Below are 14530 nucleotides of genomic sequence, written 5' to 3'. Positions count from 1 at the left end.
GGAGACTTTCTCCAACCTTGGAAGTCCAAATGAACAACTTGTAGTCCGCTTGCTGCTCCATTCTTCTGGCCAATTCTATACGAAGCATCACTGCTCATACCCTCTTGACCTTGGCATTTCTTTTCTGCCCGACTGCAGAAATACCAAGCCCGTCTCAACTTACACCTGGGTTCTACACCCGACTGTGAGTAATAGCCGGCGCAAACCCCCCCCGCGACTCTTGGCTTGGTCCTGACCTCGACGCCCCTCCAACGCGGTAGATACAACATCTCAGGTCCCTTCAATATGGCATCGCAAGAAGCCCCCAAGACCTGCAAGGTCATCACAGCCGACACCATCGCCAAAGGTCTGCTGGACGAGGTGCGGGACACCCTAGCCAAGATCCAAGAGAAGGGCAGTGGGCAACCCACCCTGGCCGCCTTCCTGGCCAACGGTGATCCCTTTGCTGAGAAATACGCCGAGTGGTCCAAGAAGACGTGTGAAGAGAAGTGAGTGACGGAGAAGAAGAAAAAAGGACAAGAATGAAGAAAACCGAAGAACACCCCTCCTTGAACCCCGCATGTTCATCATGGTCCATGGTGGGGTATAAAGAAAGGATCTATGCTAAGATGTATGTACGAAAAAAGTGGCTTCAAGTTCGACCTTCGCTCGGTGCAAAAGGACAGCCTGGAGGAGGAGATTATCAGGGCCAACGAGGAGGAAGATGTCGACGGTATCATCGTGTACTACCCCATATTCCCGCAGAACCCGAGCCACGACAAGTATGTGCAAGAGACGGTAGACCTGAGCAAGGACGTCGAGGGTATGCGTCACAAGCACCTGTACAACATGTACCACAACGTCCGATTCCTCGACCCGCCCGAGAACCGCAAGAAGTCAATCCTGCCCTGCACACCCCTCGCCGTCGTCAAGATCCTCGAGTACCTGCAGATCTATAACCCCATCCTGGCGGTAGGTAACCGCCTCTTCGGCAAGACCATCACCGTCATCAATCGTTCCGAGGTCAACGGGCGTCCGCTGGCGGCCCTCTTGGCCAACGACGGAGCCACGGTGTACTCGGTCGACATTACAGGTGTGCAGCTCTTCACCCGCGGTCAGGGTATCAAGCAGCCACGCCACCAGGTCGAGGACAAGGAGGGCTGGGGTCTCGAGCAGTGCCTGCCCGCCAGCGACGTCATCATCTCGGGCGTGCCGTCCGACACGTACAAGGTGCCGACGCACCTCATCCGCGAGGGCGCCACCTGCATCAACTTCTCGTCGCACAGGAACTTTGACGGCCCTGCCATCAAGGAGAAGGCATCGCTATACGTGCCGTCGGTCGGCAAGGTGACGATTGCCGTCCTCCTCCGCAACCTCGTGGTGAGTAATGCCAAACACTTTGTGTGTGTCTGCCGGCAAGCGAGACATGCTAATCATCTTGATACATTAGCGTTTGATTGCCAACCGTCCGGCCAGGGACGTTTCGGAAACGGGCGACATTTCGCAAGCCAGGAACGAGGCCTTTGCCGATGATTGAAGCATCGTAACAAGATCGAATCAAGTGGGGTGGTGTTGATTGATTCGGTGTTTCATGCAAGGACGCTCTTGGCGTATTGCGGAGTTTAGTCACCAAACAAGATTGGACGGACTCGACACACAGACGAGGAAGAGGGACAAAAAGAGAAGCTTTTCCTTATAAACCAAAAAAAAAAAACATATAGAGGTATATGATATATCGGTTATATAAAAGCAAAATGAATGGCTGTATTTCTGTTCTTCTTGTCCCCTCCCCCTTCCCTTTGCAGGGTATCCACTATCCGGTCAGGAATCAGGATAGAGTACTCCGTACGATGGCGGCAGTTGACCAGGCGGAGCCGAAATCTCAGAGACAAAGCTGGACCAGTCTGAGAGTCCCTCAGGGTGGGAGGGAAAGGGGAGGTTATATTACTGGGCATTGGGCAGAGAGTGGCAGGGATCAAGTCTGACCGAAATGAGGCTGGGCTGCGGGAACCAGGAGAGAGCAGGGATTCGGAGGTTGGAATCTGGCGCATGGCCGCGCGCATTCGACGAGATTCTCCTTCTCTTGCTCTCCTCAGCAGCCGGCCATGTGGCTCAGTAATAAAGAGGGGCTTTTTGCAACGTCGGCTGGGGTATTACGTGTTTATTTACAGAGTACGAGCCTTACAATTTACAATTTACCATTACCCGTACAAGTACGGGCGTCGTATGGAGCGTGGTAATTGTAAGATAACTAATTAATAGTACTCGGTACTGGGAGTGTAGCACTCATGGCGATCCTGGGCGACTCGTGAGTGAACCCCATGCCCAGTCCTGCACGGTCCTTTCGAGTTTGGGCTGAGACGGCATGCAAGGAGGGGGGGGGAAAGACTGTCTGTACTCGTACTCGTACGTGGACTCGTATGAGGACAAAAAGATGGGCATTGCAGAAGACTTCCATGGCCGTGATGTGACGGCGCTCGATTGACTGCAGCGAGCGGTCTGGAGGTACATGATACTCGTATATAGCCACCCACCTAGCTGGGATGAATCATGAACCCAACCCCTGACGGAACCTGCACGGGCGGGCACTGGCGTTGAGGGGATGCAGCCCAGCGGACGGATGCCTTCAACTAATACTTGTACCTGTTATCCATTGGAGTGGAGGAGCCTGGGCTGGAGACGATTGGCCGCTGCAGATGCAAGTAACTGCACTAATGGTGGTGACACAATGCCGCTATTAGGGGCTGCAGGATACAGCCCAGGTACCATCTCGTGGCCCCTGGGAAGGGCCCCCAGAATATCGTACATTTACAATGAGTGAAGCGTATATTATGCACTCTCGCGAGTACTCGTACGTCAAGGAGACATCATTACATGTTCATATTGATACTAGTAGAGTCTAGCGTCCAACGAAGAGTATCATTACGGATACTTTCAATCTGTAGTGCTTTCCGTACGAGTACCCGTAATGCTTAAAGTGCGAGTAATACTGGTAGGAAGAATGGCAGTACTCGCACATATAAAGTATAGTGGCATCACGACGAGTACAGATTACTGCCTGTGAGGGTATTACTCGTACTAGGTAATATTATTAGTATATGTACGAGTTAGTAGTGCTATTACTACTAATACCAATTGCGTCGTAATATATAGAGTACTAGCATGCGGAGTATTATTACCTTTCTGCACTAGGAGTTCCCAGTACGGTGCCGCGCAAAAGAGCCAGCCAGTTTCCGGCTTCGTTACGGCTGTCATCTTGACTCGCTACTACTCCGTACTTCCCAGAGTTTTTTTTTCTCGGTCGGCTCCTTCTCAAACTTCTGCTCTAATTCTAGACCGGCACCTTTGTCTCTGAGACTGCCGCCTTTGTTCCCCAACTTGTCTCACCTTTGTTTTTCTTACTTCCTCACATGCTTCCTTTCTTGGTCTGCGACATCCTACCGATAAACACCCCCCCCAACCAAGCGGCCTGAGTCTGAGCTACACGCCCCTTAGGAAAAGAGGAAGAAAGAAAGAAGAAAGAAAGAGGGTCTCCAACTCCTCCTTCCCTTTGATTGCGACGGCCGCACCCGTTACTGCCTCCGAGAGGCTGCGACGCTGTGTGCGAGGCCTCGGCCCGCTAGAGCACTGCGATATTTTGACAATTCTCCATCTCATCTTGCTTTTTCCCCCGTCGCTGGTTTATGGATGCATGCGCTCGGCTTCCCATACCCCCCCCCTTCGACTACTTGACGACGAAACGCGATCGAGTTAGGAGGGCTGCGACACGAACCTAATCCGTACGAGATCGGCCATATCTTCTGTCCCATATTTATCTTATATTTTTGGAGCGAACAAGAACCATACCTAGGCGTGGGTCTCATAAGATCTATATCCGGGAAACGTGTAGTCGTGTGCGATAATAACATTCGCGGTCGCGACGACGAAAACGACGACGCCAGAGAGCCGCCGTCATGCCTAGCATCACCCAGAGCCACCACGATGGCCGTCAGCACGCCGCGTCCCACCATCACGGTCCTGTTCCTGGCTCGCCGACCCTTACAAACCCCGACATGATCCTCCCCGACTACGACGCGCCCCCGTCCCCCAATGGACGCTCTCAATCGTCTCTCATGGACTGGAGAGACCCCAACCTCGACCAGCTCGACTTCCAGCTGCCTCCCCAGGCTGGCTACGGCTACGGTGCCAAGTCGGTGGCCCCCGCTACTCCCATCATCTACGGCAACGGTACCATGCTCTCCGACATTGGTGAGGTCACCGAGGTCGAGAGCACGGTCGGCCCAGCCTCCAGGAGGGCCTCATCGCGATACTCAAACTACACAGAGACCGAGACATTTGGGCCCTCGTCGGCTACCGTTGTCATGAGCAAGGTACTCGCCCGGAGGTCCAAGGCGCAAAAGGCCCGTGAGCGCCGTTCCTCCATCGACTCGACCAGCACAATCACCACTCAGGACCACCGCGCCGACTTTGCCGACTTTGACGACACGGTCAGCGTCGACGACAGCAGCTTCCAGGGCGACGACGAGGAGAGCATGGCTTCCGAGTACGTCGAGGGCACCGCGCCCGCCCGGGGATACGACGAGCGTCTGGGACACGGACAGGAGGACGGCAACAACAGGCACTCGACGGCATCCATAAGCAGCAGGGCCGAGCTGATCCTTGCCACGGCAAAGCGCAGGCTGACGGTAGGCTGCAATCCCCCACCCCTTTCCTTTCCTCCTGCGTAGGAGACCTTGGGTTCCTCGTACTGACGTGTACATACTTTCAGGCTATGGAGGGCAACCTTTCGAGGGCCAGGAGCTCACTCGGTACTTCGGAGGCCTCGACACCATCGCCCCAACTAGTTCAATCGACCCCTGGTGTTCGGCCTAGCACATCGGCCTCGCAGATCACCGGCCACGCAAGAATCAAGAGCGAGGACGGCCCCATGGGTACGCCCAAGCAACAGCCCTCCCACGGTATTACAAGGTCGGCAAGCGCCCTGGGTGCCGCCGGTGGCTACCGACAACCGCTGCCCAAGTTCAAGCGTGAGGATATCAGCTCCCCGGCAGGTTACCTGTCGCCCGGTACATCCCAGTTCCCGCTGGACACGACTCTCGAGGCCCTCGGGGAGGATGAGGTGCACGACACATGGTCCAGCGCCGACGGCATGCGTAACGGGGGCATGCTTCTGACCCCGGTATCTACCGGTTTTGCCGAGAAGGGCCTGACGCGCTCCGCGTCGGCTGCACAGATGAGAGACATACATGATCAGATGCAGGGCCTGCGCGGCAAGATCTCGTCACTCAAGGAGCAGGCCAGGGCCGACAGCCTCAAACGCAGGAGTCTGCAGAGCCTGCGAACGCCGAGTCCATTCACCCATGCCCGCTGGAACCAGGGACTGATGGAACCCGGCGAGATCCGTGCGGCGACTTCCCGCGAAACTACACCACCGCTCCCCGCCGCCAATGAGAGCGAGGCTGACAGTCGTCCATCGGCTGACGGCGTAGGCACCATCCCTCTCAGCCCGCAAGAAGACGACAAGACCGTGAGCAGCGACCGCCGCCCAATGAGCTCGTACTCATCTTCCTCTAGGAAGACAAAGACTCCAACCCAACGGGACCTGCCCGACAGTACGCCCAAGAGCCCCGAGCAACAGCTGCAGTCTCAGGTACAGCAGCAGCCGCAAAAAGCAGCGGCCAACCACGAGGGTCAGGATGCCGACCAAGACGAGGACGATGATTTGCGGACTGAGGATGGAGATGCGTACGAGGACGCCTACGGACCCGAAGAATACGACGACCAGGATGACGGCGTAGACGACGCATCAGACTGGGCGAGCGAGAGTGGCGAATCCTTGTACCACGACACGGAGCAGTTTGCAACATCACACGAAGACCGCGAGGACGCCTTCGACTACGAGCATTTCTTCCTGCACTCGGCCATGGGCAACATGAGTCTACGGGCCGAGATGGATGAATCGTCGGAGAGCGAATTCTCGGATGACTCGGTAGAGACGACGCGGGGACCGACTACGGCGTCGACGTCGATGAGCCACAGCCGTAGATACAGCGGGGACTCGAACGCATCGGACGAGACGTTTGCGACGGCCAACGACGGGAGGCCGAGCCGCATGTCTATGAAGGACTCGAGGCGGGGCTCGCCCATGGGCACGCCGTACGAGGAACTGTCCCCCCTGCGCGAGGTGCGCAGCGAGGATGCCTCGTCGGACCGTCGACTGTCGGAGGATGAGGATGATGGCGACGAGCACGTGCCCGGCATACCTGCGCCCCGCAACCAGCACCACTACTACTCTGCCGCCATCATGAGCCGGCCCACGAGCGCCAGCGCCACCCAGGCAGGCCGTCTGCACCGACCGTCAGTCTCGTCCTTTGAATCGGCGGGAACAACCAGAAGCTTCCCCCTCGTCAACAAGTCCAAGATCACCAGCCTGGACGGTGTCCTTACTCCTGGAGGATCGCCCTCTTCCTCGGGAAGTTCACCGGATCCAGCTAAGCAGGCTGCTTCGACTACCGCTACTGCGGACCATCTTGCCACCGCGACGCCGAATGGTGTCGGCAACAAGGTCAACGGCATCAGCGGCGGATTGCCGATGCAGAACCTCCCCAGGGAAGACCAGATTGCCGTGGAGAGGCTGGTGGCCAGCCTGGGACGTTGCGTCCTCGACATGAGCGAGGGTGGACCTTCTCGGGCGGGGTCCGAGTACAGAATGCTCAGACGGAGACTCAATGCTGCGAGGTTGATACTCGAGGGTCAACGGGATGCCGCGTCTCCTTGATGTCCCTCCTCTCTCTTCTCTTTCCAGGATCTTGTCTTACCCTTTTCTTTCCCCAGCACCTGTTTTCTTCTTCTTCCCTTCACATTTTTAGGACATGTATTTTGGCCTAACATTCTTTACCCATTTCTTTCTCTCTTTTTTTAGATATACAATTGGATGTACGGCGCAGAGAGGATATTTTTTTTCCCTTTTACTTCTTTATCTGTCCTTTTTGAGAACTTGCCAGTTCTTGTTTACTGGTCATATACCCTTTGCTTTCTTTACGAAACATTTAGCTATATTATATGAAACCACCTTCTGACCTGTCCTCTCTTGATGATGAAATTGAGAAGGATGGAGAATGAATGCATCGATAAAGAAGGATCAACAAACACTTGTAGTTCAAAAGGCGACTGTAAAGTTGACGCATGATTGAACCGGTGTGGCCGAAAAGGACAAGGTACAAGGGTACACGATAGGTACAGAGATACCCCCCCACATGCATGATATCAAGCGCTCAGAGCAGAGAGAGAGAGAGGGAGAGAGGAGACAGTCAGCGAACGAACCCTTGTTTCCCCCCCCCCCCCATCTTCTTGTCAGCAGGACAGAAGTGCTCAGGGACCCTACAACACACCGTCATCATCAACAAGACGACACGACACACGATTTCACGAAGAAACGAGACACGACTGAACAAAATTTTGCAACATTTCCTCTCTCTCTCTCTCTCTCTCTCTCTCTCTCTCTCTCTCCTTCTCTCTCTCTCCCACTCTCTCGCTCCCTTTTTCTCTCCCCCACACCACTTCTCTCTATACCTACCCATCGAGAAGAAAAGAATTGTGTGTGATCAACAGCGTCGTGTGTCCGGGAAAAAAACAAACCACCCTTCCTACAAAGACCGATTACCTGTAAGAAAGGGACAGAAAAGAGAAAGAAAAAAAGAGAAAAGGAGACGAACGCACGAAAAAAAATCAACTACCCAAAAGAAAACACCCTCCCCACCCACACACACAAACACACACAGAAAAACAACGAAACATGGACACAGCAACCGTCGGGGTCCTGTCGTCCCTCCTACCGCCCGAGACTCAAAAGTACATACAGGCATACATCCTGGACGCCGACTCTCCGGGGCAGCTCCTCCTCCGACAAGCGAGCGGGTACGCGTCCTCGGCGGCGTCGACGGCCCTGCCGCTGGTGACGCCGTACGTGGACGCGGCCCTGTCAGCCTTGGCGGACAACCAGGGAGCCGCCGGCCTGGTGGCCGCGCTGGCCGTGGTGACGGCCGTGGTGGTGGTGCTGAACTGGCTGCGCAGGCTGGTCATGTGGTGGACCAGGCTGGTGGCGAGGCTGGCCTTCTGGGCCGTCATCGCCCTCGTCGTCGCCGCCGCCTGGGAGAGGGGCCTGGCCCGCACCACCAGGGACGTCGCCGTGGCCTCATCCACGCTCGCCGGCTACCTCGCTGGCCTGAGGGATATCTGGGTAGCAGAGTACAATCATTACGAGAGTCAGAGGGTTCGCGGTGGGGGGCCGTCGTCGTCGGCTGGTAGGAGGTAATAATAGTAGCTTTGCAATTTCCATCTATTTTGTTTGGGAGGGGGTTCTCTCGAGGGAAACTTGTTCCCATGTGTTTCTTTCTTTTCTTCCATCTTCCATCATTGTTGTATCAAACTGGCCGAGGACGAAACTTTTTTTTATAACTTATTGGACGAGCGCAAATGTTTTCTTTTCATTCCCATTCTCTTTTGATATCCTTCTTCAAAATGGAATATCCTTTTCTTTTCTTTTTGGTTCCTGATGTTTTCCACACCGACTATTATACCCGTGCCCCACCCAACGCCCTCGCTATGCAGAAAATGGTTCCTCTTGTTTATATAATCCTTGGGGACTTTGACCAAGTGCAAAATAACAGAATTTTTTTTTAGGACAAAAGAAGAAGAAGAAGAAGAAGAAAGATGATGAGAGTCATGAGATATTCAGGCGGAGAGGCTGACGAGAGATTACTCGTCAGCCTGGGCAGAATCTTCATCAGCAGGCTCCTTTGGCTCCTGGGCTTCGTGGAACTGAATACAGTCGTCGATGTGGCTGAGGATGGCGCCCACACTGTCCTCGCTGGTGACGTCGAGCTTTAAGAAGTTTACCATGCTGAAGCTCTCGATAAGTCCGGCGACGGCGCGATTGAGCCGTCGGAAGCTGGCCCCCTTCATGACCTGACGTCTGTCGTCGGGGGGAGCAGTCCCGTCGTCATCATCTTCGCCGTCGTCGTCGTCGCCGCCGCCGTCGCCATCCCGACCCTGGTCCTGCCTGCCGCTCTCGGAATCGAGGCGGCCACGGGGCTCGTCGTCCAGCAGGGCCGTGTCCGGGGTGAGGAACTTCTTCATGTCCTTCTTCTTGACCTGGCCCTTGACCAGATCCATCTTAGACAGCACGTTAATGTGTGGCACCTCGAGCATGAGCATGGCGCTCATGGCGCTGAGCGTGCCGGCAAAGAACTTGGCCTTGTCGACGATGAAGGTGGCCTCGAGGAGGTAGACGGCCGCCATGCGCACGTCCAGAGACCCTGGCTGCGAGAGGAAGCGCATCAGCGTTGGGAGAATCGGCACATGCGTGTACAGCTCTATCTGGCCCGGCATGTCGAAGATGATCAGGTAATCCTCCGTCAGGGAATCCAGCGCCTCCGTCAGCCAGTCCAGATTGTCCATGAGGAACTCGAAGCAGTATATCAGCCCGCCGTTGGGTCCCAGGCCCACCTCCTCCATCGCATCGTGGAGGGAGATGAGCTCCTTGATGTCGAGGTCGGGCGTGTGCTCGAACGACTCGGCCGCCGGGTCCAGGTTGACATAGAAGGCTGATCGGCGGTTCATCTGGAGGTGGGTGATGAGGGCGGCGCAGAATGTTGACTGTTTTCCCTCTCGCGTTAGCCTTTCTTTCTGTCTTTCTTTCTTCTTTTCTCTGTCCCCGTCTCTAACCCAACCCCCCCTTCTTCATATTTCCCTATCTCTTTCTTCATCTCTCTCTATCTCTCTCTTCTTCCTCCCTTCACGTCACTTGCCCTCTCCTCTTCGGACAAGAAGCCCTTCTCCTGAGACGGCCAGTGCGAAACGTACCTTGCCGGCACCCGCGGGGCCCATGACCATGGCGCCAAACTTGCTCATGGTGACGGTGGTGGTGGGTGAACCGTAGCTTCTGTCGGATCGCTGTAGGTTTTCGGTTCCTCAGATATGGCGCGCCAGCCTCGTCGGTTCAGATGGTGGTATGCTGCAAAGACAAGAACTCCTTGATGGTGGATTTTCCAGTTGTTGCAGAGTCGAGGTTGACGATAGGTGGGGGCCCCGCATTCAGCCTTTCTTCCATAGTGGTTTGCAGTGTCTCTGCGCTGGTTGTCCATGATTACCAATGACCAGTATCACTGGCAACCTGTTTGAAAATACGCCAGGACTGCTGCGCCGAAGGTTTGATAAGGGCATGGCATATCGATGAATAGGAACGAACAAGAATAATGAGAGATCATAGACAGCGTCAGGTATCCCCGTAGGATGGCCATGGTCGAGGTTAGACTGCCATATACTCGTAATGTACGGAACAATACGCATGTGGAAGGTACGCATAAAAATATAGCCGAGTGTACCCCTAAAGGGTACTTCGACACAAGGGTTTACGTCAATGGATACTTCGTGACGGCGTAGCAGTCTACAGATCAGTAGTAGTATCGGCAAATGGCCAGGCGAAAAACAAGAAGTGGCCTATCGCCATGATTCAATGTCCAAGTGACAAGTCGTCACTCGTCAGCATTGATGATAATACGGTGTAATGTTGCCATACATGGCAGATATAATTAATAATATTCCATGCCTGGAGTGAGTTTACGGTGTACGACGTACGAGTACGAATACGTCGTACGACAAGGCTCGGCATCCGAAGACCGTGCAAAATCTCCTCTCGAGCCGATGTATGGCGCAATACCACCGGCGGTATTCGGTGGATTGGCGCACCAACAGGGACGCCGCAAATAAGATAGATAAATAAAAATGTACCAAGTGACAAGTTATGAGTTGCGAGCAGCCTTACTGCGTATACGTACTCGGGGGGGCTGGTAGTGAAGAGTCTAGTCTGAACCGATTGGCGTGGAAGAAAGATGAAAAAAATTCCACACAGAAAGGCCAGGAAGGCCACGAGGTGGGGGACAGCCTCCAAGACGCCAATTTTTCTTTCTTCTCTTTTCCTTAGCCGGTCTCTTAGCTTTAATTCCCGCAAAAAAAAAAAAAAAAAAAAAAAAAACAACTGCGAGCACGCCTCACTCTTTTGTCGTCATCATTGGTTCCAACTTCCTTGCTCACGTACAGAGTATCAACCACCCAATACTTCCCGAGCAAATAAGGAGTTTTTGCTCGAGTGAATCGTTGCAGATATGGCACAATATTACCTTAAACGGTTTAGGCTACACTGTCATGATTTCTCGGGATTTGAGGTCTCGGGAGGGCCGTCTCCCCCTCTACTCTCCAGTGCCTATCCCTGTGCGTCTCCCTTGTACAGGTGCTATTATCCCCTGTACCGTCCAAGCTTAGGTCTCTGTATCTTGCTGCCCCTCGCTACTCCGTACCTGGATATGGAGGTAATCGCATGGCGTACAGGCTCTCCCATTCTAAGAATGAAGAGCTATAGTGGCCGTATTCCGTAACGCAGGCCAGAACACACAGCACCCCCCTCCCCCCACCCAATTCGATTCGGCGCTCCTGGACCACTGGACACCGCCGAACCGTCTAACCCCACTATCGGCCCCTCCAAAATCAGCCTTCTTCACCTCTTCACTTCTTTCTCTTCCTCCTTCTCTTGTTCTTCGCTACTTTTTTTTTTTTCTTCCTCCTCAATCAACACCTTTAATATCGTCGAGGTATGTCAACTTGCCCTTCTCCCGTCCCTCTTTCCAATTTCCACAATCTCTTTCTCAGCATACACTTCCAATACCGTCCTCTTTTCTTTCTCCCTGTCCCTTGATGCTAATTGACTTGTTTTCTCTTTTCTCTCGGCAGCAATCCCCTCCTCTCTCTCCCTCCCACCGGGTTTTCTAAACTATTACACTTTCACAATGTCTGCCAACGGCGTTTCGGATACCTTCCTCTTCACCGTGAGTTGTTCTCTACACACCCCCCAACCCGATGGCACGGAGCACCTTTGCGTGGCTCGCAATCGTCGTGCCACCCCTCATGAAAAAAGGAAGGAGGAGAAGAAGTGAAAGCTTTTCTCGTTCCATCGCGCTAACACTGTTTCCCCCTTGGTAGTCCGAGTCGGTAGGTGAGGGTCACCCCGACAAGATTGCCGACCAGGTTTCGGATGCCATCCTCGATGCCTGCCTGGCCGAGGACCCCCTCTCAAAGGTTGCTTGCGAGACGGCCACCAAGACTGGTATGATCATGGTCTTTGGTGAGATCACCACCAAGGCCAAGCTCGACTACCAGAAGGTTGTTCGTGACTGCATCAGGGACATCGGTTACGATGACTCGTCCAAGGGCTTCGACTACAAGACCTGCAACCTTCTCGTGGCCATTGAGCAGCAGTCGCCTGACATTGCTCAGGGCCTTCACTACGACGAGGCTCTCGAGAAGCTCGGTGCCGGTGACCAGGGTATCATGTTTGGCTACGCCACCGACGAGACCCCCGAGCTTTTCCCCCTCACCCTCATGCTCTCCCACAAGCTCAACGCTGCCATGTCCAAGGCCCGCCGTGACGGCTCCCTGCCCTGGCTCCGCCCCGACACCAAGACCCAGGTCACCGTCGAGTACAAGAAGGACGGCGGTGCCGTTGTTCCCCAGCGCGTCGACACCGTCGTCGTCTCTGCCCAGCACTCTCCCGACATCTCCACTGAGGAGCTCCGAAAGGAGATCCTCGAGAAGATCATCAAGACCACCATCCCCGCCAAGTACCTTGATGACAAGACCATCTACCACGTAAGTCGCCGAATCTGGTGCGCCCGCGCTCAGTGGGCGCTTCCCACACATTGCGGCACAGTAGGCTGACAGTATAATCTTCGCTCGTTACAGATCCAGCCCTCTGGCCAGTTCATCATCGGTGGTCCCCAGGGTGACGCCGGCCTGACCGGTCGCAAGATCATCGTCGACACTTACGGTGGCTGGGGTGCCCACGGTGGTGGTGCCTTCTCTGGCAAGGACTTCTCCAAGGTCGACCGCTCCGCCGCCTACCTTGCCCGCTGGGTCGCCAAGTCCCTGGTCAACGCCGGCCTCGCCCGCCGCGCCCTCGTCCAGTTCTCGTACGCCATTGGCGTTGCCGAGCCCCTGTCTATCTACGTCGACTCCTACGGCACTTCTGACAAGAGCTCCGAGGAGCTCGTCAAGATCATCCGCGACAACTTTGACCTCCGTCCCGGTGTCATTGTGCGCGAGCTGGACCTGGCCCGCCCCATCTACCTCCAGACTGCCAAGAACGGTCACTTCGGTACCAACCAGGACTTTAACTGGGAGAAGCCCAAGACGCTCAAGTTCTAAATAGACTAAGCGCGGAGGCGGAGAGATATTCAACAACTCTCCGCATGGCATGTAACGCAGAAATGATGTTTACGACCCCATAGTCTTTTTTCTCCTTTCCTTTTTTTTTTGTGTTTTGCGTCTGGCACGGAGTCGATTGATTCACAACAAGATCGACGACAGCCTGCGCTCGGTTCTCAACGAAACCACCTTTTTATTTTGTGTACAGCCCATCACGGGATTGGTGGGTGCGCCGTCAGTTTCCAACTACTTTGCTCCTTCTCCGTTCCGAGACGAAAAAGCGAAGCGGCGAAACGAAGCGATTTGGCGTCTTTCAACAAAGACAAAGGTTGATAGCTTGTACTTGAGAGAAAACCGAAAGGAGAGAAGATGCAAACGCGCGGGGCGGCTGCCCCTCCTCCCTCCTTCCAGATATCTCCCATCAAGGGAGCAATATGGGACAGGTGATCAGAGGAGTGAAAGACAAGGCAAAAGAAGGAAAGAATGAAGAAGAGGAGAGGCAACCTTCATATTCTGAGAGGAGTTGATTTTCTACTTTTTTTTTTCTTTTTGGGCATTGCGCTTATATACTTTGAGATACCCCCCCCCCCCCCCCCCCCCCCCCGGCATTTTGTTGCATTTCTTCTTTCATACAAAAAAAAAAAAAGAAGAGACCTTTTCACGGCTTTTTTGGAGCGTACATTGTGGAGGTTTTATACGGTCATTGTACTTCTGGGTGAAAGAGGTTCAACATCTTTTATGCTTTCTTCCTGCTGGGGATTTATGTTCCACCTTTGACACACAGACTGTTCCGCTCCATGATATCTCTCTCTGCAAGGGGATAGAAGACGTGGATCAATACACTGTGGGATATAGTGAGCAAGATTCAAGAGGGCATTTTGGAAGCTGACTTCTGTTGGTATAATGGAGGGAGATATACAAGGAAAAAGGGAACAGAATATCTTGCGTGATAGATCCTATACATAAGCAAGAGGGACACAGCCCATACAATATATCCGTGTTTCCTCACATAATGTTGTTTCTCCAAGACAAGACCATTCTGTGTTTTGTTCTTCCATCTGCCGCTTTCCCCACGCAAGGTTTGTTTGACATTGAATATAGGAAAGCGGCGGGCGTGATCCAAGCTGGGGGGTATAGTATAATATTACCTGCATTCTCACCATGGCGTGACGGGTCAAGATCGATACTGTTTACTGTTTACCTTGTCCTCTAGCACATGATGCCCAAGGCTCAGGGTAGGTTGATACCAAAAGAGGCAACTGTTGATTCCCGGGATGCCAAGGTTGGGGGGGGG

The 14530-nt window shown here is 54.1% G+C and overlaps 5 protein-coding genes across 5 annotated transcripts; 4 read left to right on the top strand and 1 right to left on the bottom strand.

The window, feature by feature from the left end:
* Positions 1 to 285: 285 nt before the first annotated feature.
* On the top strand, positions 286 to 1516 carry GMORB2_5788 (methylenetetrahydrofolate dehydrogenase (NAD+); the record flags this gene model as incomplete). Its single annotated transcript, XM_035467758.1, has 3 exons — positions 286 to 488; positions 627 to 1359; positions 1430 to 1516. The coding sequence occupies 3 exons, from the start codon at positions 286 to 288 to the stop codon at positions 1514 to 1516; spliced, it is 1023 nt and encodes a 340-aa protein (XP_035322724.1).
* A 2416-nt stretch (positions 1517 to 3932) lies between these two features.
* GMORB2_5787 (uncharacterized protein) lies at positions 3933 to 6757 on the top strand (the record flags this gene model as incomplete). The annotated part of the gene is made up of 2 exons (XM_035467757.1): positions 3933 to 4664; positions 4748 to 6757. The coding sequence occupies 2 exons, from the start codon at positions 3933 to 3935 to the stop codon at positions 6755 to 6757; spliced, it is 2742 nt and encodes a 913-aa protein (XP_035322723.1).
* A 1017-nt stretch (positions 6758 to 7774) lies between these two features.
* Positions 7775 to 8293, top strand: GMORB2_5786 (uncharacterized protein; the record flags this gene model as incomplete). Its single annotated transcript, XM_035467756.1, has 1 exon — positions 7775 to 8293. One exon carries the CDS (start codon positions 7775 to 7777, stop codon positions 8291 to 8293), a length of 519 nt encoding a protein of 172 aa, XP_035322722.1.
* Positions 8294 to 8736: 443 nt separating this feature from the next.
* On the bottom strand, positions 8737 to 9891 carry GMORB2_5785 (uncharacterized protein; the record flags this gene model as incomplete). Its single annotated transcript, XM_035467755.1, has 2 exons — positions 8737 to 9636; positions 9844 to 9891. 2 exons carry the CDS (start codon positions 9889 to 9891, stop codon positions 8737 to 8739), a joined length of 948 nt encoding a protein of 315 aa, XP_035322721.1.
* A 1931-nt stretch (positions 9892 to 11822) lies between these two features.
* On the top strand, positions 11823 to 13236 carry GMORB2_5784 (S-adenosylmethionine synthetase; the record flags this gene model as incomplete). The annotated part of the gene is made up of 3 exons (XM_035467754.1): positions 11823 to 11861; positions 12016 to 12681; positions 12775 to 13236. The coding sequence occupies 3 exons, from the start codon at positions 11823 to 11825 to the stop codon at positions 13234 to 13236; spliced, it is 1167 nt and encodes a 388-aa protein (XP_035322720.1).
* Positions 13237 to 14530: the final 1294 nt, after the last annotated feature.

The sequence above is a fragment of the Geosmithia morbida genome (assembly GCF_012550715.1).
Source record: "Geosmithia morbida isolate 1262 chromosome Unknown scaffold_4, whole genome shotgun sequence".
NCBI classification, from domain to species: Eukaryota; Fungi; Ascomycota; class Sordariomycetes; order Hypocreales; family Bionectriaceae; genus Geosmithia; species Geosmithia morbida.
The sequence above is the reverse complement of the archived record's forward strand: the minus strand, read 5'-3'. Positions and strand labels throughout refer to the sequence as shown.